The 25,327-nt window shown below is 37.2% G+C and overlaps 1 protein-coding gene across 5 annotated transcripts in view; it reads right to left on the bottom strand.

Annotated features, from left to right (window-relative positions):
• Positions 1-4,021: 4,021 nt before the first annotated feature.
• BTBD9 (BTB domain containing 9) overlaps positions 4,022-25,327 on the bottom strand; it is a 112,832-nt gene continuing 91,526 nt past the window's right edge. Inside the window, exons 10-13 of one of the 5 annotated variants that reach the window (XM_031061051.1) lie at positions 18,024-18,102; positions 14,073-14,093; positions 13,278-13,373; positions 4,022-13,231 (exon numbers count right to left, since the gene is read on the bottom strand). In XM_031061051.1, coding sequence (XP_030916911.1) covers positions 13,223-13,231; positions 13,278-13,373; positions 14,073-14,093; positions 18,024-18,102 — 205 coding nt within the window. In that variant the 3' untranslated portion in view covers positions 4,022-13,222. Of the gene's footprint in view, positions 13,244-13,268; positions 13,374-14,072; positions 14,094-18,023; positions 18,103-25,327 lie in introns of those variants that run through there. The other 4 variants (XM_031061047.1, XM_031061068.1, XM_005416211.3 and 1 more) reach the window with 4 other exon arrangements.

Genomic DNA, 25,327 nt, shown 5'->3' with positions numbered 1-25,327 from the left:
TTTTCAGATCCTTATAGCGGCATCAGTTGAACACATTGCAATGATGGATTGATAGTAATTTGCCTTGTAAACAGAATGCACTTACAGACCTGCACCAGGCAGCTTCAGCTGTGCCTTAAGCAAATTTCTAATACTCTTACCATGCCCTTCATTGATACGTACAAGTACATTTGTCTGTGCACGATCTCTTCGTACGTGTGCCTAATGAAACCATTAAATCAAGCTGCAAAATGGCTATTTATCAAAAAGTAAATACCTCTGAACAGAGCTCAGATTTCATCTCATGCATCTCCAAAGCAAGGGCAATTAGGAGTAATTGTTGCTAGAATCACTTTCACATGGTTTTTAAGCAGCAATCCTGGAACCTGTGACAAAGCTTACTACCTAAGGATACAACAGCCCATATTTTCAAAGCTCACAAAGTCTCTCTATTGAATTAGGGATCTCTCATTAGCAAAGCGTGTGCATGACCACAGCTGATTTGCTGGTGGCCATTTGCATACATCAGGTGTGCAGAAATATGTGTGAGCATGCATCACCTACAAGGCAAAGAGGTTTTTGTATTAAATAAGCACAGCTGTGTCTCAGTCTATGCTCTTGCAGAGAGCATGAGAGCTCTTACATGAGCTCCAGGCAGTAGATCAAACTATTTGAGAGTACCCGAGGCACAAGGCAGTAGCTAAGGGTAGGTCAGGGAGGATGCACTGAAGAGCAGTTACACCTCCATGAGGATTTTAGCCCAGAGAACAGGAGGCTCAGGGCAGACCTTATCGCTCTCTGCAACCCCTTTCACCTGACAATTTCAGGTGAAAGGAGGGTGTAGTTGGGTGGGGATCAGCCTCTTCTCCCTGGCAACCAGTGCCAGGATGAGACACAGCTTCAGACTGTGCCAGGGGAGGTTCAGGTTTGACCTCAGGGGGAATTTCTCCACAGAACAGTTGATTCAACATTGGAATGAACAACCCAGAGAGGTGATGGAGTCACCATCCCTGAAGATGTTTGAGAAATGACTGGAAATGGCATTTAATGCCATCATCTATTTAAGAAGGTGGTGTTCAGTCAAAGATTAGGGACTCGATCTCAGAGCTCTTTTCCCATCTGAGTCTGGTTCTGAGGATGACCAAAGCCCTTGGCTATTCTATAGCTGTGCCTCCCTGGATGGGGCAGGTTCCTCCCTTACATACCAGCACATGCAGGTGTCCAGCAGCAGCTCGTGTCTTCTAAAAACCACACGAGTGTGAGTGAAGGACTATGAATGAAACTGGGGACTGACAAGCAAGTTTCAGGTAGAAGCACACATATGACCTGGCAGATGTGAAAATGTAAAAGCTATTGCACAGTGCACAGAAGGGTGGGTCATCTTCATTTCCTCCTTAGTAGACACACAATGGAACACTCAGGATGGCTTTGTAGAAGAGATAATTAACTCACAAATACATTTAGTGCCTTGAAGAAGTGAATGAACACAAGGACACCAGTGATCTAGTGGGTATATTTAGGTTTCCAAAAAGAAACTCAGTTGTCATAGGGTGTAGAATGTCCCCTCACAAAAAATAATGTTCAGATGATAGAAAACCAAATATACCTTTTATATATATAAACACTTCCTTCTTGCCAACTTGATTTTATTCTAGAGATGGTGACATTTCTGTGCTAAGAATACTACTATCTCCCTTACACACATGCTGTGAACATTCACATCTGAAAAACATGGAGGTGTTTGATCAAACAGAGCTGCAGATGTGTTTCCATGCACACATTGAGAACAACCATCCCGTGCCCTCTCTGCAAGCCAGAAGGGTTCCTCTGCAATCACACAGTTTGTTGCTGAGGGAGAGGGGAAGATTTGTGAGTATTTCAGTTTCTCCCCGAGTCATGCGGTCTCCAAGGAAAAATACCTAGCAATTTAACCATCAACCTTCAAGTTAACGTTTACCACCTTCAAAAGCAGACAACAAGGAACAGTCTTTCATAAACAGGACTAAAGGGGGCACTGCACAGACCAGGCACTTCCCAATGACTCAGCTGCAACAAGGAGCACTTTTGTGCTTTGTCTGCTCTTATTAAGTGGGATATGCTTTTATCTCTATACCTCAGTTCTTGCTTTTGAGGCAAAACCCCCACACTTTTCCAGCTGCAGAAGGTCTGCATATTATTAGATAAGAAAAAGAGAAAGAGAATGGCAAGGCATGGAAATTCAGAGACTCAAATAAAATTTTATACAATTATTTCTTTTTTGCCTTGAGCTATAAGGCAACCATTGCCCACTTTCCAGGATGTTTAATTTAATTAACATAGCCTACAAGGATATTTAAGCAGCAGTTAATAGATGATAAAATACAAAATGAATAAGCAACAAAAACGTCCTGTTTATGTGCATTTTGCTTTGTATTGTAAAGAAAAAATGATGGTGATTCGATCGGTATCTGGTCTTACTGAAATGATGTGTCATGGTGTTTCAAGCTTCAATTGCCGCTGCTCAAGCAAGCAAGCCCATCACTTAGAATTAGAAACAACTTTGAAATAAATCCTCAGGCTGCAGCAGAGACAGTGCTGACTGCACTCCACTACTGCTTGGAAAGGCAGCTCTGTATTTCCACTTCAGTCTGCACTCTCTTCATGAGCCTTCCCTGCTTATGATTTTACCTAAGCACAAAGATAAACTGGGCCTTTACCAAAGAGAATATTTCTTATTAGCTTTGTTCTCATCCTACCTCTTTTTCTGTTCTCTAAGCTTTTTTTAATGTGTTTTTTTAATGTGTTTTTTCTTCTTGTTTAATATATCCAGCCCTCACTACAAACTGCATTATCTTGAGCAAAATCAAAATTTTGCTAAGGGCTGCAATGCAAATTTCCCAAAGGCCTCAAGAGGCATCTGATTTGTCAAGACAGTAAAGTCATTGACTCTCTTTTTAACTTGGACACATGGCATAGGAATGCAGATGGCTCCAGCATGAGCTTCTTCTCATTGACTGGGTTATACTGCTTTCTGGCTTGCTTTCAGCCTGTACCTTATTATGCACACATCATTTCAAAAGTAAGGCTTCCTCACCTCAGTATTTCCACACATGTCACAATTTAGTAACTGAGCTGAGTGGCAGCTTATGCTTCAGAATCTACACATCTGTTTCTTAAAATGAACAGGAGGATCTGACACTTAAAAAATCTCATTTTTAGCCTCAGAATCTAATAATAACTGTCAAATGTATTAACTATTGTATGATTAATCAAGGCACAAAAGAAATTAGATTTAATTACATTATGGCATTATATGGTTTGCTGTGGTACCTCAGCTTGATCTTACAACTTAGTACCATCTTTTTTTGAGTTTGACCTCTCCACTTTCTAGACTCTTTTATGAAGAAAATAGCATGACATACAAATGTTTAGAAGATTACATGATGGAGGAATGTAGTATAGCTACAGAGAGAGACTGGAGAACAGTCACTGCTTTAGGGCATGAGGTTCTGAAAGATGGGCAAGGCTCACAAAAATTCTGTTCAATATGTGAGGCTGATAAGCCAGGAAGATAAAGGTCTAATATTCATGAATCAAACATTCAATGCTCCCATCTTTCATGGTAGTCTGATGGGTTTATCAGCTAAAAATCTCTGAAACATCAAGCCTTTTTTGGTTTGTTTTTAGGAAACAGAATCCCAACTTTCACAATATTAGTCCACTTTTTTTTTTTTTTGGTGAAATAAAGTGAAATACTCATTCATACACTTCATCCAGAGAGTGCAGCAGCACATAATGGTAGCAACACCCAGCACCTGTTGGTCCAAACATTTGCAGTAGCTTAGTAGATGCCTGGTGGCCTGGAATCACAGTGAAAATCACCCCCATTTTCTATGTTGCTATTAAGACTATGTTGTTATGAGTACATATATCAATGATGGGGTTATTAACTTCCTGATGAGAAATCAATACAGTTCTGCCCAAAATCTTCAATTCACACATGCAATATGTGAGCACCATCAGACAGGTTCTAACATTATGTAACAAAACTACAGACAAGCAGTGAAGCACAAAAGATCACTTTATTTTCCAAATCACACCTCTCTCATTCTTGAAAAGGTGTATTTCTAATTGTTACTATTTTAAATATACTCTATATTTTCCTGTGAAGTTAAATACTTTGAAGAAGAATCCCCAAAGAAATAAATACAAAGCACAACAGTTTCACTTTATTATTTGCTTTGAGCATTGTCTGGTCCTGCATTCACTCTGGCACTCTGCTGCTCTTTGAAACTGTAAAATCCACAGCCAGCCTTCCTCGTGTGCCACAGCCCTCTGCTTATCAGCTGTTAATACAAACTGTTAATACAATGCCAGAGCATGCACAAAATAGCTTACAGCAGTTTAATAATTCTAAAACTTTTGTTACAAATACACACATTGCTACTAAGAAAATAATTGGGATGCTTATTTTTCCGGATGCTCATAGAAAATTCCATGTTACAAAATGCTTGTTTGATGATATGCATGTCTGCTGGTGAAAAGGAAATCAGTACTAATGAGGTTTGCCAGGTTGTTCAATGGATAACTTACAAAACCAGACAATTCCCAAAGTTATCAACTGGATCACTGCAGCACAATCTGCAACCACCATTTAACCTGAAACCTAATTAGCCCAAAGGGTTGGTAATGCGTATCTGCAACAGTATAAAATGACAATAAAATGACACCAAGGTCATCAGAACACACCATGTGGGGTTTATTCTCATATGATGAGCACAGTCCAATGCAATGGCATGGATCCTGCAGCCAGGGATGGAGGCCTGATGATGCAGTTTTGTGATGCTTGTCACGATGATGGAGAGGTGGAAGTCGTCCAGTGCAGGCAGCATCATGTCCCTTCAAAGAGAAAGTTGGAGCGCTTCCCATACCAGAAGTTGTGCTCCTGAAAGGCTTTTCTTGAAAGAGGTATCAGCGAGAGCCTGAACAGGTGTGGCTGTGAATTCATCCCAATTACATGTCTTGCTTGGGACCACGCTCCTGAAAATGCATCAGGGTTTGGCAGGCCAGTTTTGCTACATACACATGCATTTAAAGAACATTCCAAGACTATGATAGAGGCTAAAAACTGTAGCTGAAACTTGTACCTGTTCACAACAAAGTCTGAGGTAGTTTAGAACCACTCTATGAGAAAGAAATAAAGGGATTTGATGCACAACAATTTCAAGTTACAATTATAATTGCTACAGAGAAGGGGAAGGTAACATAGTGTAAAATGGATTTAAATTACTGTCTGTCAAGAAAGAGGAGCCACTAACAAAGAATGAGTGAAAAAGTTCACTAAAAGCTAAACTTCTATTTAGCCTGGCTCTGAATAATAACATTCACTTAAAAAAGAAAACCAAAGACAATAGTGACACTGAGCAAAGCAAAAAGGAAAGAACATTTTACAAGAGAATGGACAAGGTCAACAGACAAAATTGTGACGTAATGCTGAACTTCACAAAATGAGTCCAGGCGCTCAGTATGATGTTTCATATGGACAGCTGAAATACCCTCACATAGGGACACTAAAAAGTTATGAATTCTTTCAAGGTTCACTCGTGATGATGCAGTTAACTTAGAAAAGATCACTTACATATAATTAATGTCTTGGACAATGCACTAGTAGCAAATTGAGTGTACAGCTGGTGTACTATGGTAAGAAAGAAATACTTAAAATTTATATTTAAACTTAAGTTATGTAAGCCAGCATAAAACCTGACCTATTTCCTAAGTCAACAGTAACTTCTTCCTTATTTTCCTCTTAAGGCTAACAGACTGTAAACAGATCATAGAAGTACAAGGCCCAACAGAACTAGTATTTCACACAACCATAGAGAGCCAAATTCAAATGTTGCTCACTAGCACTTGACAGCCTAGTGGTAGTTGCCTTTAGAGTCTGATGTGAATGAAAGGGGATGATATTTTATTCAACATAGGATAAAGAAGTAAAACTAAATAATAAAAAAAAATACTTAATACATCACAATGTGTAACAAAATTACAGGGAACACCTCAGCAGCAGTGATATGATTCCATGTAAGGAGGAAAAGAAAAGGAGTAACAATCAGGTTGGGGAAAGCATGTAGGAGAAAGTAACAGCTGGAAAGACTGGGGACAAACAGAACTAGCTCAGACCACAAGAATTGTATCTCTGTGTTGCTCTTACCATAAAAACTACTAAAGCCTCACTTCCTGTGTTCTCTTTTAGCATTCATATTGAGAAGAATGATAGATTCCTTAACAAAATTCCATTTTTAACCAAAAGGAAGGCCATATAGAAACACATCTTTGCAAATACTCACTCAACTTGCTTAACACATACGTTTCCATTGCTACATATGCACAGATGCAGCCATGTAATTCCATACCAGCCCTTTTTTCCCCCAAACTCCTCTTTTTGCAACTACAGCTCTTGCTTTAAGAGATACTTCTAATCTAATCATCCAAGCCTCATGAGCTTTGTATTACTGCATAAAAACATTCATGTAAGCATTTACCTCTCAAAATGAGTGACACAATTTCTGAAACAGATCCAGATCCTGCAACACCGACACCCTTGTTACTAAAAATGGCAAAAATAAACTCAGAGAATAATCCAAATAGGATCCTGGCCTGTAGAAGCAGAAGAAACCTGCCCCTGTTCTCCAGCAATGAACCTGCCAGGATTGTTTCAAAAGCCATTTCTCAGCATGACAAATCTCTATGAGAAATTCCTGAGGAGAATCTTACCATCTTTTAGCAACTGAAGATAACTCAAAAATCCAACAGACAGCTATAGAAGATGCCCAAAAGCCAATTCTGTGGCCTGACCATGTTTCAAAAGCACAAGCTGAAAGTTTTGAGTAAAGACAAAAATTTCTTAACATCTGTGGTTGAACACACTTACTGGATTCCAGGTATCAACCACTAACCTTGCCACTTAGCAACTACAGCTCAGGAGTACAGAGACAGCAGATAGGTGATGCAGACCACAAAGCACATGAATAAAGGAAAGGCTGAACTGGGATTGCTCAGCCTGGAAAAGAGAGGGCTTTGGGATGATCTGACTGCGTCTATGCAGTACTTAAAGGGAGCCTACAAGAGAGATGGAGATGGATGTTTTATATGGACATGTAGAGGCAGGACAAGGGGGAATGGCTTCAAACTGACAGAGAGCAGGTTTAGATTAGGTGTTAGGAAGAAATTCTTTACTGTGAAGGTGGTGAGGCACTGGAACAGGTTGCCCAGAGAAATTGTGGATGACCATCCCTGGAAGACCAGCTTGGATGGGTCTCTGAGCAACCTGGTCTAGTGAAATGTGCCCCTGTCATGGAAGGGATGTGGGAACTCGATGATCTTTGAGGTTCCTTCCAACCCAATCATTCTGTGATTCCCTGATTCCTCTCCAGAAAGACACTGTGATAACTACTGTTCACTTGGACTACCGGGCACATAGTTTAGACACCCTCATCTAAGCAGTGATACTGTCCAACTCACTTGGTATTTCAGGACTTGGCTGGTATTTTTTGGACACATAGAATTTGGTATAAAAGACCATATTAGATTAATTTTGTAAATTCCTCAGACTGCTTAATATAATTGACTGAAATTGTTGATCTGTATCTGTCGATTTTCAGGAATCAGAGGATTAATTCTGAAAATTATGAGAAACTTGTTTTAATTGAGCAGCTGCACAAAGAGAATAGAAGTGCCAAAATGATAAGTACAAAAAGGATGAATAAAAGCTCATTTTACCAATAGTGTAGCTTTCCTCCTCTGTGATAGCCCAGGGCCTAAAGAAGTAAGAGGCACTGGAGAGGCATGTTTACACCTGTGCAGGGTGATGCCACCACTCACTCAAATATTTAATAATCTGAACTTCAATTCCATTACATTGGTGTAAGAATCAATTATAATTTCTTCAGAACACTGAGCTGTATTATTGTATTAGGCTGCAAGGAACAGTACAAGAAGTACTTCTCTAATGACTGGCTGTGTGAAAATGGATAATGTCATGGGTGTATGGTGCTCATGCTTCACTTCCACCATCTGGACATGCCCTAGTAATTAAACACATACAGTATGGTAAGATGGGTATGCGGTTGCACAGGCAGTCAGAATGTGGGCATATGACAGATACCTGTAGTTTCCTCATACTATGCTGCAGTTTTTAATTTGGGCTTTCTTTATCTAAAGAAAATTGCAGAGCAATTTTAAAACTTTTCATGTAAGCATTCAAACACAGACCCAGATTCCACCACGGATTGTGAGCGGGACTTTGTCATTACTTCAGCCAAAGCTTTGCAACAAAAGCTTGGCAAGGGCCAAAAAGACTGCAGGGTTTTTTTCAGCAGGTAACAGAAGTCCTATGAAGGTTCACTCGTTAAATACTGCAAACCAAGGCAGACAAGGTATCTAGGAGGAATATCTGTGTTCTTCACAAATCTTTGAGATGAGCATTTAACTTGCTTTTTATGATATATACCTCACTACAGCCAAATCGCCAATATTTAACAACTAGACAAAAACTTTGGACTGGTTCACCCGTACCATTCTTAGACATTTACATTTTTAAAGCAACCAGCATCCTGCCATACCACAACAGCAGCATTTCACACCTGCCTGCATAGTTGTTTTTTTTCATTTTGGAGCTTTAGAACATATTCTAAATGCGAGCTAAATAATTAGCTATGACCTCAATTTAATATATATATATCTGGATGGATGGATGAGTATTTAAGTAGTCCTAAAACTTGACCCAGGACCTTTACTTCTGTATCCTGAACAAAGCTTTGTGGAGCTTCCACATATATATATATCTGAGTTAACTAGTACAAATGACAACAACAACAATCAGTTCAGAGAGAACTAACGATTCTAACCTAAATTGAACCATTAACTGAGAGATGGGGATGGAAACCAGGCCTCAAGCATCCTCTGGGATCTACAATTATTTTTGAAGCATGGTTTAGTCCTCTGGCAACTGATATGATGACGCACCAGCCTAAACATTTACTCTTGGATACATTAACTCTTACTGGTTCTATCATTTGCTTACTACTCTAGTCACAACAACAAAATTACCAATGCATTCGCTTGTTTATTCGGTAGTAGACTAACACCTGTCAAAATATAAGCCAATTAATATCTTCATAGATAAATGCAATCTATAGCTTGTGAAATCAAAGTTCTAACCCCTTACTAAGCGTCTCTGAGTGGGCGTCACTTTATAACCAGAACTACGATGACACAACAATCAGACAAGAAAGGCAATAACTTTGTCATCTAATTTTTGTAATGAAAATTTAATTAGACTGAAACAATTACAGACTTCTTTTGCTTTCTTTTATGGAAACTAACTCTCATCAAGTCAGGTACTCAACTGAAAACTCTCTAATGTTGTCATTAGTAAAGATGAAGATGCATTAAACTGAATTTTTCAGCAATGCTGAGAAGCACTGAGCTCTTACATGAGTTGTCATAATGAATAACTTATTTTCATGGAGAAAAGAAGAAAGAAATGAAGCTCTGAAGGAAACAAACTGCAATGAAGAAGAGTTCTTACTCTAACAAAATTAGCAATTTCTTCTCTGTATTGTCTTTTACATTAGACTTGCATTAACTTCTCTCATTGTAATTCCATTTAAGAGTCATTTGAACTTGTTTTAAAGCTGATTGGAAATGGCTTGAAAAGTATCTTGAAAAATTGCAAGCTGCACAATGTTTGCTCACTTCAAAAAATAATTTCCTCAGATAATAATTTTACCCTACATTCTGTGAATAAAAACCCTTTTATCTTCATTCGGAAAAAGTTAACTAAATAAAAAGATTTTAGAAAGGCCTTTGCTGAGCTCCACATGAGTTAAGTCTAAGCCTGAATTCAACCTATGGAAGTAAAATTGAGAAAAGAAGGCTTGGGGAATTTAAAGATGGTGAAGTACCAAATAGAATCAATGGCTCACTATTGTCAGTATAGTTATTTCCATTACGCAGAACTCTAAACAACAGGTCTATTTTATAGATTCTGATAAGAAAGCAATGAGTACTTAGTCCGTTCTGCTCTAACCTTGTTCTAAATAGAATAAGACTGATTACACAGTTCTGAATAATTACAGCATTTCATCACTTTGGTAAACCTTGATACTATGCCATAACAGTACAAGTTACTTTTCCTAAAAGAAAAAGCAAAGATAAAAAAGAAAAGGAAAAAAAAACTTTAGAGGAATATACAGGAAGTACATGTGAACTTAGGAGTCAATAAACACAGACAATAATTAGAAAGAATGAGAACATTCACACAAAACAACAAATCAGTTCTGTGTTGTATCCTCCTTTGTCACTACTAATACATTGCTAACAAAATGTTTAAGATGAGAGACCTCTTCTAGGCAATACAGATAATTAGGGGTGTTTGTTGGGGGGCAGCATTGGAAGATCCAATGGAGTTCAGCTCTCTGTAAACATTTTAGCTTTAAATAAAGAGGGTAAAGGTTGAAAGTGTGAAGGGCTTGTGGCATGGCTTGCCTTAAAAGCCTGGGAGCTTACTGGGCTCATCTTGATGCCAGGTTCTCAGAGCAACTCTAAATAAAATAAAGACTCCAAGAAAAGCCAACTGTGACTGAGAAGAAGTCTACTACTAAAAATTGCTATCCACCTGCATGAAGGGATAATGCAAAGTTAGTTTTTCTTTTTATTGATTTATGGGGGTGGGAAACTGAAGGGTCTGTAGGACTTCAAGAGTTTTTGCTTTGGGGATTTCAGATATGTTCATCCAGATTCTTGGCAGAGAGTGAATGTCATGGGGAGTAGACATTTCTTTTCCACAATGAGTTACAGGACAAGATCAAACAGATGTTCCATAGGTTATAGCCTACAAGACTTATTTGTATGATAAAAATTAACTGTGCACATCAAAGATTATAAATGGAAAAATTCCATTCTTTCTCTGAGAGCCTAGGCTCAGAACAGATGGCACAACCTTTTTTTAGCTTTTTTAACATTCTCTACAATGTTGGCTACTAAATAATAACAGCTAGGAAGTAATGTCCTTTGCTTACCCACAGTCTGAGAAAAGCAGACTGGTTTGACGGAACTGCAAAGAAATACCACCACTGCCATGCAAGGACTTATCTACCAAAAGCAAGATATGCTCCAGGTATCTCAGTAGTTCCAGCATGGACTGCAACTGAAAAAGTTTTCTGCTCCTAAAGGGAAAAAAATTCCAACATTTTGGACTTGTACATGAACATGGGAATGGTGCCCTCAGTAGCTGGTTTCAATTCTTCCATGCTCCAAAGGCTGTTAAGCCATAAGGTAATCAGCCCTGCAGACTGGGAGATGGCTGGCACACGCAGCGTCCTGCCTCAGAACTCTGCACTGTCCAAGGCAGCTGTGGCACATGAATTAGAAGCTTTATACAGCACAGTGGGCATCCATCTTCACTAGCAGACATTCATAAGTCAGAACACAGCAGTGGGAAGGGAGGGAACTGCATGCAAATGTCAGAACTAAATTGTAATTTGGCAATGAAAAATACTATATTATTATTGATAAAGCCTAATCAATTTTATTTGAAAGAAAAGGGATGCTTTTCTTATTTGAAACATCCTCTGATTCATTGCTACCACTGATTATATTTCTTCTTGGGTTTAGCATGACTAGTACCCAACAGGGAAATTATTTCAAATTAAGCAGTGTGATAAATTAAGATACAATTTGCTATGTTGATATAACTCATTTTATCACTATGGTTATGTAATAGAAAACCGTATTTATCCTGCACTAGCTTTGTTTTCTTCTGGCAAGGTTATTTATCACCACAGGAAATTCCGAATTCATAAAACTGGTTAGCTGACATTTCCAATATAATATACTTTGTGAGGAGGAGCAAGCATCCTAATCAATTTTGCCAATTACACCGGCATTTGTCTTAATACAAAATCTCTTTATCCCATACGGAAAGGCTGGCATGGAGCTCTTCCTAAATGTCATGCAGATCTGGAGAGTAAGAGATTACATCATCATCAGTGTGAGAACAGAATAAACAAAGCAGCAGGCAATGTAATCCAGACAGATACGGATAGATAACGAATTCTGTGACTGTAAAGTAAGAACCAGATCTTTTACAACACAGTGCAAAAGCATCACGTTTTATGAAGATCATGAGAAATGTTAATGCATACACAGCCTTTGAATTTTTAGCTCCAGACTGTAAAACAACTCTTCTTGGAAAAATGTAAATTATCTGCAAATTTGTCTTTTGGTATTTGAACAACTGCTTGTCAGTGAGCAGATGGAGTTCCACTTTTCTAAACCAAACATTTTTGATGTTCTGTTGCAAGTTGTCTTAGTCAGGCAGAATTTAAATAATCATCTTCAGGAGTGAAAAAATAGTTTTCTTCAAGATGGGTGTTTGATTTAGAAACTTCCTTTTGAATTTAGGAAGAGACAATTTTGTACTTTGAAAAGTCAACTAAGGTCAAGATTAATATAGATACATTAATTAGTTTGTTGATATCATGAATGCTTTTCTTATCATCCCACTGATGAATGAGAGAATTTGCATCTCAGCAGGTAAACATGTCTGATACTTCCTTAATCTACTGTACAGCATTTGCTATAGTCAAAAATAAGAAACTAAGTGGAATACAGAATCAAAATTATTTAGAAAACAGATTACTAGTTACAAAGGAATATGGATGAAGAATCACTTTAAAAATAAAATATATTCTGGACTGATGTGTTCCATAAACATTTTTTGCTAATAAAAGCCTCTAGGGAACAAATACTTATTTCATATGCTTTCCATTCTGCTTGAGTAATTTTAGATTTCCACTGTAGCTCTGCCTTTTATTCCCTTCTGTTTTCCTTGCCTTGGTTAGATTAGAGAGGTAGGGTGTTAATGGGGTACTTGATGAAGATTGAAGACCTATTTTCTTCCCTCTTGGAGACCAGCCTGATTTGAACATATCGAGGACAGTGCAACAGTCTCTTCATGTCCTTGGGAGAAAGCCTTTTCCATTTCAATACTTCCAGCTTTCAGACATGGTCCCCTTCATTCACAAAGAAAGAAAAGGTGCCAGCACAAGAAGGTTCTGAATAATTTCATAGAATGTCAGTAGAGCTGCAAAAGCTCCCTTTCAACCTCCTTTACGGTTGGTGAACATGAGGATGCGAGCTGGATCCAGGAGGGGAATGCAGGGAAGCAGGTGCTTGCAGCTCCAACAGGGCAAGAAACAAACTACTGTCCACCAGTCCCCACCTCTGCTACTTCCTTACTAGTCTCGCTACTGTCCACCAGTCCCCACCTCTGCTGTTGCTACTTCCTTACTACTCTCATCCTTGTGGGTACTGTTTTGTGCTGGGCACTCAAAATGCACACAATGAAACACCTGGAGAGAACAAAAAATTACGATAAAGCAAAACAATTTAATGGCAAAAGCATAATCAAAGTAAGATGAAGTCTACATGGAAGTCTATATGGAAGTCTGCAGGCCAGATCAGTGACAAAGTCAAAATAGAATGTTTCACCATGAGGTCAAAAACATTTACTCATGGGCAATAAACGTTAGGCAGGGACAACACTGGAGCAAGAGAAGGCCTTCAAATTATACCAACCTTTAAATATAGCACTAAAAATCAGAAAGATGGCTCCAAAACAGATAGGGGTATTTGTAAATGGGTTTTTTTTCTTTGCCAACTACCAGAAATACTTACTACATGCTATTGGATAATAACAACAATTATATTAGTAGTCTTAAACACATTTTATTATCTAATCACTTCCTCAAGAGGCTGAATGTTCATGCACACTAGAAATGAAATTTAAATCGTTACCAACATGATTCTATTTCAAGATTGCCCTCTGCTGTAATAACAATGGCAGCTCTACAGATATGTCCTGGAGTATGTAGAAAGGCATTCAGTGTCCAAGGTGGCTGCTGCTTCATCAGATGAAATATTCCTTTTGAATTATGATCATTTTCTGATGATTCAAACAATACCTGGGACCAGTGTACAGGTGACTGTATCTTAGAGTAAGAGGATCATGTGCTTAAGCATTTTTCCAATTTATTTTCTACTTTACTTACTTCTACTTGTTCTTGAAGAGCCTGGGAGGAGAAGGGGGAGGAACTCTTTAAAATTGTTGAAAAACCTCTTTTCATATGATTTCGCATTGCTATGAATTGCACAACTTTGCCACATACTAAACTTAAGTATTTTTTACACTGCTTTAAATTGTCTATTTTCCCATGCATTATAGTTTAAAAGCTAAAGCTCGATGATTATTTAATCTTGAATTTCAAACTTATTGTCTTAACTTTGTATACTTTTATGACATCTTCTATTATTCTTGTCTTTAAAGCTCTTCTTACAAACAAAAGTAATCTCTTATAATCTTAACTGCCCTTTCCCAGACCCTTTCAAATTAATAGGGCCAACATCAAATATCATAAACAAGACATGGATATACTACATATTCAAACAAGACTACAGAATACTATACGTTCTATCTTTTCTCCAATATAACCTAAAATCCTATTATTCTTTTTGACCATCCCTGCTCAAGTGAACATTGAGCAGACATCTGCACTGACATGTCTGCAGTAGCCCCAGGTCATTTCTGAGGATGTAGCTAGCTAATTCAAATTCTGACAGCATACATAAAATTAATTTAAGAAATCTTCAGTCACTGCCTTTTTTTTTAATGCCCATTATATTTTCTTGTGCCCCTCAGTGTAAGTTTTTTATGCAGATACATTGCAATACATGCTTATATTTCTATATATAGACACTCATGCTCACATAAAGATGTATTGCTATGTCTTTATATATACATATATATGAACAGATTACAAATCTGCACAGGCACCCATACACAGACACATGTGCACAAAATGGTTTTCCTCTGCATTTCTTCTGTTTTTTCCTAAAGCTGAACTAATTCCTATATTGGCATGCATTCTCTCCATCTGTTACAGTTCTTGAGAAGCCAATTTTTGTATTTATCTACACTTCTAGAGAAGTCCCTTTTGTACTCATCCCACTCCTGTGTTTTTCAAGTAACAGCTATTGTAATTTTTCCAGCTGCACTTTTCAGGATAAGGCCTTGCAGAAAAGAACATTCTCTCATCCGTGTAGCTCTGTAAGATGCTGCTTTGCTTGAAGGGAAGCACAGAATGTGATGGAGGTCTCTAAGCCAGAAGATTCTTTATTTCTACTGTATTCCACAATAATAGCATTTCTCATTTAAAACCTCACTTTACATGGTGATACAGCTTTTTTAAACATAGTGTAGATAGCCCTGCAATTTAGCTAATACTAGTCTAGAAAGTCAGAAGTACACAATTCTTAAATTGTAACTTTCATTTTCACTGATTCTTTCATATCAAATTCTTAATGGTGAAAACATGTGGCATATTGACAAGCCTGTGAATTTGAAACATTATTCTCAGTTACTCTGCCACCTCAGCATATAAGGAATACAGTGTGTGGGAAAAGCCTAAGCCTGAGAAGCACAATTGAGCCCAGCTGCTTCATCTGGCATCAGAATTAAGCATTTCAGAACAGTATCACTAAAACAAACAATCTTGCATGTGCTTCTCTCAAAAGAAAAAATGACAGCTCAGGATCATCCTGTGACCCACATCATGTTCTACTTCTCATGGATATTTTAAGAGAGGTCGGGCACACAAAGCAGGAAGGCCAAGTACAAATACACTGGTGCAGTAATTTGTAAGATAAAGCTCTCACATCAGCAGCTAGGTGTCCTTTCCAGGTCAGTGATACTGGAGAGGAATAACAAGAGAAAACTCACATAAAGTATCAGGTGACCTAGCTGACAAATAATGACAAAGAAAAATCTTTTCTCTACAAAAGTAGGAAGTGTGTAAGCTCAAGAAAACAGAAAGTTACACTTCTATCATGTTCTAATATACCAAAAGCTATTCAAACTCCAGGTCAAAAAATTTGTGAACATATCTTTCAAAACTTGGAAAACGTTGTGAGAAAAAGATGAGTTTAAAAGATTAAAGAATTCACAAAATGGACAAATTTTATGGGATTTCTTTTAAATTCCAAAAATCAACTCTTCCCTTTGGGATGTACAGACTGTGTTTCAAAGTTCAAAGGTATTTGTTGGTAGAACAAGTAAGAAGTGTTTTGTACCTATTACAGTAACGCTCCTTGATAAGAATATGATTCAGAATGCTGAATATGCTGTATATTTTATTTAAAATCAAAATGGTTTGACATACTGTACAAGCAGCTGTGGGCAAGTAATTCTGGACCCTGCTTGTATTCTTACTGAAGAGACTACTGAGACTATAGAAAAAACCAAGACTTTGGTTACACTGTTCCTATTTAATTTGTAAATATGAAAAATATCTTGCTGCTTTCTTTGGAAAATTAAAATCTATGACAAAACATTACAGACCCTCTGTTTAATATATATATATATATATATATTTAAAAGTAATTTAGTAATATGTGCACACTCACAATGTTCCTCCTCTATAGGTGTTAGAAGAAATAATTTAAAAAATAAAAACCAAATTAGTGCTGGATACAGATTTTACAGACAAAAGAGGGAAAGATAAAGGAGAACAGCATGTGTTTATAATTCAACTGAGACACTACATGAATAGCTGTAACCTCTATCTATACTCATCTTCACTACAGTTATGCAGTGCTCTATATAAATAATTATACAGGATATTAAATTCCTTGGAAATAGTAACCAATTTGAAATTAGACTTATAGCTAAAAGGCCCTTGCTCTTTAGGGCTTAAGCTACCTTCAAGAACTCAAAGTTGAAAGTAATGTTTCATGCATTGCTACGTTTATGCAATGCACCTCGTTCTTTTTTAACAAAGAGTTGGGAATTTACAAACACTGGCATGAGAGGAAACAAGACTGTCAATATGGGTCAGTAATGGAAGAAGCCTTCTTCACACATGTACTGCCCATAGACAGCTTCTGACACTAATTCTAAGGACTCATTGAGGCTGAACTGTATGTGGTGGGAGACACCGCTCAGAAACACAAAATAAAAATTTGTATTCCCAGTTCTGATACTTGGTCAGCTGCTTTCCAGCTGTTGGCTGAGATGTTGATATCTGGTGCTGCTTTTGTTTGCAGGAGTTGCACTACAACAGGGAACAGACAATGCCATTGGACAATGCTCCCAGTGCTTAGGAACCAGCAACCCCAAAAGCTAAATACAATCAGAAAACCTCACCTCTGGAGCTGACAAATTCTAATTAACCCAAATGTAGTAGTGCTACCTCAAGCTCAGTATACATCATCAAAGTACCATGTCTGGTGGTGAGCTACACGTGGGACACAGACAGGCAGGTCTCAACACACAAACAGTGGCCTTTGGTGCCTCTTATAATGTCCCAATCTCACAAAGACATGCATAAACTCTTAAATTCATATACTGTAAATTGTTTCACTGAAGTAAAGAGTAAAATTTGGACTTAATCTGAGACAATGCACAATGACTACAAAAGAGAGAAGCACAAGTAAACAAAGATGGGATGATATTGCACTTTCCTTTTATACAGAAAAATATTTTTGTCTGTATAAAATGAAAAAAATCTTCAGGTTTGGCCACTATTAGTCAATCGATTTACCAGGTATGAAAATTAATTTTAAGGGACTCTTATTCAAATAAGATTTTCTTATGAATAATGAGATTTTTATTATGTTTTGTTAATTAAAAAGATAATATACGGGTGATAAAACCCAAGTACATCAGAGACGATACACCTTTCTCTAGTGCACTAAATTGGTATTTTAATTGTTCATCAAAATAAGGATTAATTTAAAACCAAACCCAATAGGAGTGTTTGATGGCAGTGTGGAAAGGTCAAAACGAGGAACAGGTAATAACACCATTCAAGTGTTTTGCTAGAGTGCCAGAGCAAAAAGATGAAGTATGTACATTTGAGAAGGCCTTATCAATTTCACTGCAAGATACGAAAAACTGTGTTGTAGTATATTCTTGAAGAATATAGGGTTTTTTAGAAGTTCCTTACCTCATTAGCTGTGTTACGAGTTCCAACTATTCTGATAAAAGATGCAGGCTGTTTATCAAAAGTGATTGTTTGCCAGGATCTACAAAGAAAATTCAGAAAGACACACAAATATTGAACACAATCACAAAAGCCTCCAATAAAACATACAGAGTGCATTCAAGCGACAGTATGTACTATTATCACTTCACAGGACAAATGGAGAAACATTCTTCATTGCCTGAATTTCCAGCACTACTTCCTCATTTTTAAGTGTCTTGACTCTCCTTATGCAATTTCATACATAGCTTATACCACTATAATTTGTATGCAGGGACAACAATTATACTATTGAAGCTGAAAATTTAAAAAATAGTCAAAGAAAAAAGGCCTGGATAAAAGCTGAAAATCTTTGACTAATATTGACCGTATTAGATTAAAAAAAAGGTCAGATAAATAAAAGTGCATCCTCCTATCAACTCCTCATGAGGAATCATCAGTTTGGTTCAAGAAAATTGCAACTGTAGGAGAAAAAAAAACCCAAATCAAACCACCTAAAACCTCTAAACTTCAACTTTTCACACTCTAAGTGGAGCAGGAGAGCAAGAGGAGCCAAGCTTCCTTTGTGCGGACCAAGGTCCTTCCAGGAAGCTACGAATGTCACAAAGCACCATTTGCAGTTCAGGGTGTGAGCATTTCCACATCCTGACACAGCGGCAGTGAGGAGAACAGACAGCTCATCCAGAGCTGGTGTGTAATTTTTTCAGGCTAGACTGAGAACACTAGAGGTACATTGGGACCACTATAATCTTTGTTCCTCACTCATATTCATCTGATCTGAGTGAGGTGCAACACCTCAAGCAGCCTAATACACAGCAGGAAAAGGACACCATAACTTTGTTCTCACAGTACAACAGAACAAATAAAAAGAATACCAGGAAATAGAGGATTCAGTTGGGCACCAGTTTTCCACTAGTTTAGTACATGAACACATTAAAATTTAAATTATTTTATATTCATAAAACATTAAAAAAATTCCAGAATTTAACTTCTCAGCCAAATTAGACTCTATCACAGAAGGCCTCAGAAATAAAATGAAGTTAGGTCTAACCTGATTAATTTACTATGGAAAAAAGCTGGATAGTTTTCCAGAATGGGTTCTGAATACCTTCAGAAGTGTTCATGTAAGAAAATGGGGACCAAAGTAAAACTGGAATAGAACATCACTCACTGCCAGCAGACAATCCCAAAGCCCGGTGGTATGAACAGCTTAATTGCTGACTACTTGTCTGACATTTGATTTTTCTCTTGTTGGGAAAACCCCTTTTGTCACAAACATAGCATTTCTCAGCTTAATTTAGTTGGCTATTACTTTTATCACTGCTGTCCAGTTATATTTGCTTAAAGAAGATTACAAATCCAATCAAGTCCCAATTTCAAATAGTTTACTGGTCTTACTGCATGAGGTAATGGGCGTAATTAGAGTCATTCATGGTAACAGACAGGTGTGGTTTGTGGCAGGCTCCAGAGGTAGGCAGTTATCTACCTAATGGTATGGTTTATTTATATGCCTTATGTGGCTATACCTCTATTTTAAAGCTCAGGTTGTTTCTTCATGCTCCAGATAAAATATAAAATGGGAATAGACTATTTTGTTGATTGTTTCAAGACCTGAAAGATTGTTATGATTTAAACATTTCCCCCCAAACAGGAGAATTATTCTTCTTGATATCCCTTCTAACATTACTCTAGTACAGTCAGTCAATCTCCATGGTCAAACAGAACTTATCTTGAAGTACAATGTCCCAAAGATGAGAGGCTGGGACAGAGAGATGATCACAGCACTGCTTCTCATAACAAAGCATTGCCATAGTTTGCATTATGCATACGCCTTGACATTTACACACAAAAACTTGATTCAAGGAGAATGATGATGTAAAAACCAGTTTGCTTTCTAGTGATTTGGACAGTATTTTAAAGCTGCACTAAATAAAAGAGTTTAAAATCCTAAAGAAGCTATTAAGAAGAGCCTGTGCCTCCCTAGACACTAATGTAGAGTTTGTGTTCTGTGATAAGAAAATATGTTAATTAGAGACCACAAAATAGAATAGAAGTGGGTCTGTATTTATTTCTACTATTTCTGAGCACTGGTCAGATATACACTGCAAGAGCTCAGTGCAGAATTTCCACGCGTGGCAATAAATGCCATTGTCTGTGCCATGATGTGGTACCAGGGAAGCTGATGTGTCTATTTGGGAATACAGCTGAAGAGCACAACAGATAGTAAGAGAGGCTGAGAAAAAGATCTCTGAAGATTGTTTTGATGACATCCAGATCAACTCCTCCAGGAAGTTCCTATGCTTGTTCACTTCCCATCACACTGCAAGTCCTTACTTTCTGCTACAATGGCAGTATTAGGATTTGATTATAATTACCCCTTTAATAATATTAAAATATAATGGAAAAGAATAAAAACATTTCTTGAGGGTGTTTTAGATAGCATTTTCAGCAAATTCAGTCCTAAGAATATTTACTATTTTGGTATGTGTCCATTTTACTCCTTTCTCATTGGAAAAAGAAAAGTAAAAATTACATACAATTTGTAAGTAAGTTATTAAAATGCAGTAATACTGCCACTAGAGAATTAATAATTAATTGCATAGTGAGAAAATATGGGGTCTCATTTTATTTTCTTAGCAAAAAGGAGAAAAGCCAAATAGAAAACAAGCCAAGTGGATTGGGAAGAATAATTTTTGAAATAAGCAAGGCAAACCTTCACTAGAAAGATGCATGGATTTGACTGCAACAGTACATTTGAGAATGTCTATATATGCAAGGCAATACCTCTACAGTATACACATTATTATGCAGCAAAGAGATAATTTATGCATGTAACTATACCCCTATGAGAAAAGAGATTTCTTACAGAACATTATCCAGGCATATCTGACCTCTTTTTTGCATTTTTTGCTGATATAACAAATTCACTTAGAATTCTATTAATGTATAGAGCCATAACAACTTTCCAGTGGTGTTCCTCAATTAAAGACATCACGGGTAATCCTCAAGTTTTTTTTTAAACCTTCCTTTTTTACTACAAGTTATCTCTGCTGGTACTATTTTAATAATATCAGTTTCTCTGTAGAAATTCTATTTTGCAAATAGAATTTTTGTAGCCATGTTTTTGTAGCCATGTCATTTATTTAGTCCTGCCACGCCTATGTGCTTACTTTACATTTTCCTCGCACAAGTTTGTCTTTCTATTCTCAAAATCACTTTTGATGGTCTCTACAAAAATTTCCTCCAAACTTTATACATTGCTTTCACATTGATTCACACATAAGTCACTCTGTAACAGAAACAGCAGCATTAAGGCAGATCAAAAGCACTTCATTTTCAGCCTGGGATTAGACAGTCCTGTGTAATGGATGGCATTTCTTCACCTTTACTGCCCATATGCCAAACAAACAAATTTTTCAAACTGGTGGCAATACTTCTACTGTCTTTACCTGGGACACAGTCATAAAGAAGCTATCAGAATTTACTTCTCTCATAAAATAACACTGCTGTCTTTTGGACTTTTTGTGTCTCTGTACAGCTTATTAGTGACCCTATAACAAATATAGTTTTCAGGGTTTAGCTTTATTAAATATTCAGGCAGTGTTGATATTTTTTATGCTTTGACACCTGTCGTGCTGGCTGATTTGTTTTAGATTTGCTGGCTCAGTCTGCAGCAGTTCTGGTCATCACTTTCACAACTGAAATAATCACTGCGTCAAGCTGAGGTTTCCATCTCGAAGAGAAGACCCAGGACTAGCAGCCTACTCAGATTTATACCAGGATCCTCAAGCTGAAATGCAGCACTACAAGTTGTTTGGCTAGCAGCTCCATTTTAGAAAAGAAATTAGCTTCATTACAGTCCTACAGCGTTTAACACTCTACATCTCACCTCAGCCACACGACATCTAACTCTTTTTCTGCCTGACTCCCCTAAGGAGATGCAGTAATTGATGATTAGCATTCCAAAGCCATGCTTGCATCCTGTGAGCCTGTCATATTTAATTACATTTTAACTATATTCATCTTCTATAATAGCCTGAACATAATTTAGATAATTATCTTTTGCTCTCTTATTCTCTGACTCTGCCTGTCTCACTTAGAGCTCCTTGCAATGAAAATCACTTTCTCTGTTTAAACATATAAACAGACTCTTGGGCCAAGAATTTTCACCTCTCCAACAGCAACAGCTGAAAACCTGATGGCTTTGTGCATCACACAATCTCTTCACCACACTCTATTCAGAGAAAGGAAAAAGATCACTAGAAATCATCCCACTTTCATATTTCTTCTTCTCCTTTTCCTTATTAGGCTGTTGCAAGAAGAATGCAAGAAATTCTAGGTAAACCAAATTAATACCTTTCTATACCTAAACTATCTATAGCTCCAAAATAGCAATTCACCTCCTAAAGAACATAATGGGGTTTTTTTTAGGATTTGGAATATTTTCCTAGTTATTTCTAAGAAAAGCTGCTATGTTTCTAAAGATTTATTACACATAATAGGACATAAATAGTGATTCTTCCCCATTATTTCCTCCTCTTCCAGAAAGAACAAATTAAAAAAGAAGGAGCAGCTTATATTTTATTGAGGTTTTCTAATGAGCCAGTGGCACTACACAATACTACCACACTGTGGGCTTACCAGAGCAGCACTGATGAGAGCTGAAACCCAGTTCAGGCCAAAGATGTCAGACAAAAGAGAAAGCTGTTACATGTAACTAACATTCATCAAGCTGTAATAACCATATCATATTCCTATCAAGGCTTACTTTAGGCTAAGCATGTACATTTTCAATGTGCACATCATGTCTCCTCACTTTCTAAGATGACATACAACTTCCATATTTCTGTTCCTCAATACAAGAAAAAAAGAAAAAAAAAAGGCAAAGCAGACTGTGAAGCAAATTTGACCTCAATTTTACTTTCTAATATTTGTCTACATATGCCTTATTCTACAATAAGTGATGAAACACTTCTTAGCTTATTTGGATGTTAACTTTTTAAACTGTAGCAATGTATTTTTCAAATGGAATTTGTAAAAGCAGGTAAAAGGACAATGAAAGAAGAGTTGTGTCCTTTTTCTATATATTAGTCTGATAACTGTACTGATATAGAGAAGGCAGATTGTAGCCAGCATGTGACGCTGCCAAGAAAAATTGTGTGCACAGCTAAGCAAGCTTACTGAAGGAGTGCCACAGTATGTTCTGCATGATATGTTACACCCCCTGCTTTGTTAATGAATACCATACTAACCTTTCTTATGGAGTACCTATAAAATAAACACAGAAGCACACACGATAAATGCTATAAAAGTAATTGTTATACAGATACTCTTTGTTATAAAAAGGTCTACAGCTACCTTATAAATTGCCTATAAAACCCATGTTTTCCACCATAACAGTACTAAACAATGAAGGGAATACTCCCTCTCCTGTTACAGCTGTACTTTAACATAGGAACTCACAAAGACAGACCCTTAAAAAAGTCAAACTGAGTAGCTGGCTCAGCCAGCCCCTTGCCATCCAGCCTCCCAAACTACTGTGGGGGGAAGATAAAGCATGAGAAAGAAAATATTGTTAGGAATCAAAGCTCATCAATGTTTTGGTTTATGAATTGAAGCCAATTAAGATAAATTCTATTACTGGTCTACCTCAACTGAAACTGAGTTTCCATCTCATGCTGTCACCATGACCCATGTTTCTCAACAGGTGGCCTATGAAACATGAGGCTCCTAAGGAAGCAAGGAAGGTCCAAGCTGGAAGTAACAACTTTTTATCCGTTCCTCTCAGAGATGGAGGCAAAACTGACCTAATTAAGCATCTTGGCAAAAAAACCCCAAAAAACACCAAACAGCCAAAAAGGACTTTAAGTACTAACAGAGGTAATAAAAATAGTTTGTATAAATCATACAAGAGTCAAGAATAAATGTGAGAATAATAATAAATACGGAAAGTCACCTCTTGCAGTATAGCTTGATATATTGACAAGTAAAAACATGCATGAACATCTTTTGGGAAACTCTCCCTCAAACGTTTTTATTGTAAATGTACTTCCCATAAGGATTGCATAATTCTGAAAGCATCTGAACTAAATGTGTAGCTATTTGTAGGATAATTTCTATGATTTTGTCTCTTGCACAACCCAAACAAAATATCTGTCCTCTACAAGAATGCTTTAACTCAACTGCTATAAATGCTGCATTGCATAGGATTTGCTGTAGAAACCAAATGTGGGCTTGACAAAACAGACCTACTAGAAAAAAAATGCAACATATAATAGATTTCATAAAGTCTATACTGGCTTTCTGACATCTGTGTAAAACTTCTCACTTTAAAGACTCCATAAAGTAACACCTGCTTTCAAAGCCTCAGTGCTGACATTTTTACTTTTTTAGAAAAAGTATTACAAGAAGAAAATGTAAAAATATAATCAAATTGAACAATTGGAAAACTGAATGTAATAATTATCTTTCTATCTAAACGACGCAATCAATTTTCAAATATTTCCACATACCAATGTAGACAACTGCTGGCATTTCTGTACTGCATAAGCTCATAAAATTTAGCTTGCTTACACCTTTTTCAGTTTCAATAAGTCATCTTTCTTTATTCCCCAAAATATAGCTTATATTTTAAAATTTTACATAAAATTAAATTATTAGCAATTGGCTGGAAACTGGCAGAATGCCACAAGTCAAATTTCTATGTTGCAGCAAGAACTGTGCACGTAGTACCTACACACACATCCTTGGGGATTGGCTGTGGCAGATGAAGCTGACAGCAGACAAAGGCTGTGAACTGGAGTAACTTGAGAGCTCATCTTCCTTCTGTGTACATCAGAGCACACATGCACATGACAAGTCTGCATAATCCCCGAGGTTGAATTGGGTTTTCTGTGTTTACTTGTTACCAATAGTTATCGCTCCTGATGTTCACACTGGTAGCAAAGATATGAAAAGCCATCCAATGCAATAACAAACCCAATAATACAATTAAGGGGATACTTTCAACTTTGAAGACTTCTTGTCCCCATAAATCTACAACAGATTGTGGGCTACTTTTATTATGTAACTTTTCATACCAACGGAAAAGTTGATTAAAAACAAATATATAAGCAATTCTTTTAGAGATATGAGGCAGAAACACGCTCCCTATTAATCAGTTTCTTTGTAGTGTGTACACTAATGCTATTTATCGCACTTGTCTCTTACATTCCCCTGGGTGTAATTTCACAGCCCACTCGTAAAAACTTCACATTTACAGCAACCGC

Source organism: Geospiza fortis, unplaced genomic scaffold (genome assembly GCF_000277835.1).
Source record: "Geospiza fortis unplaced genomic scaffold, GeoFor_1.0 scaffold41, whole genome shotgun sequence".
Classification (NCBI taxonomy): Eukaryota; Metazoa; Chordata; class Aves; order Passeriformes; family Thraupidae; genus Geospiza; species Geospiza fortis.
This window is presented reverse-complemented; position numbering and strand designations above follow the sequence as displayed.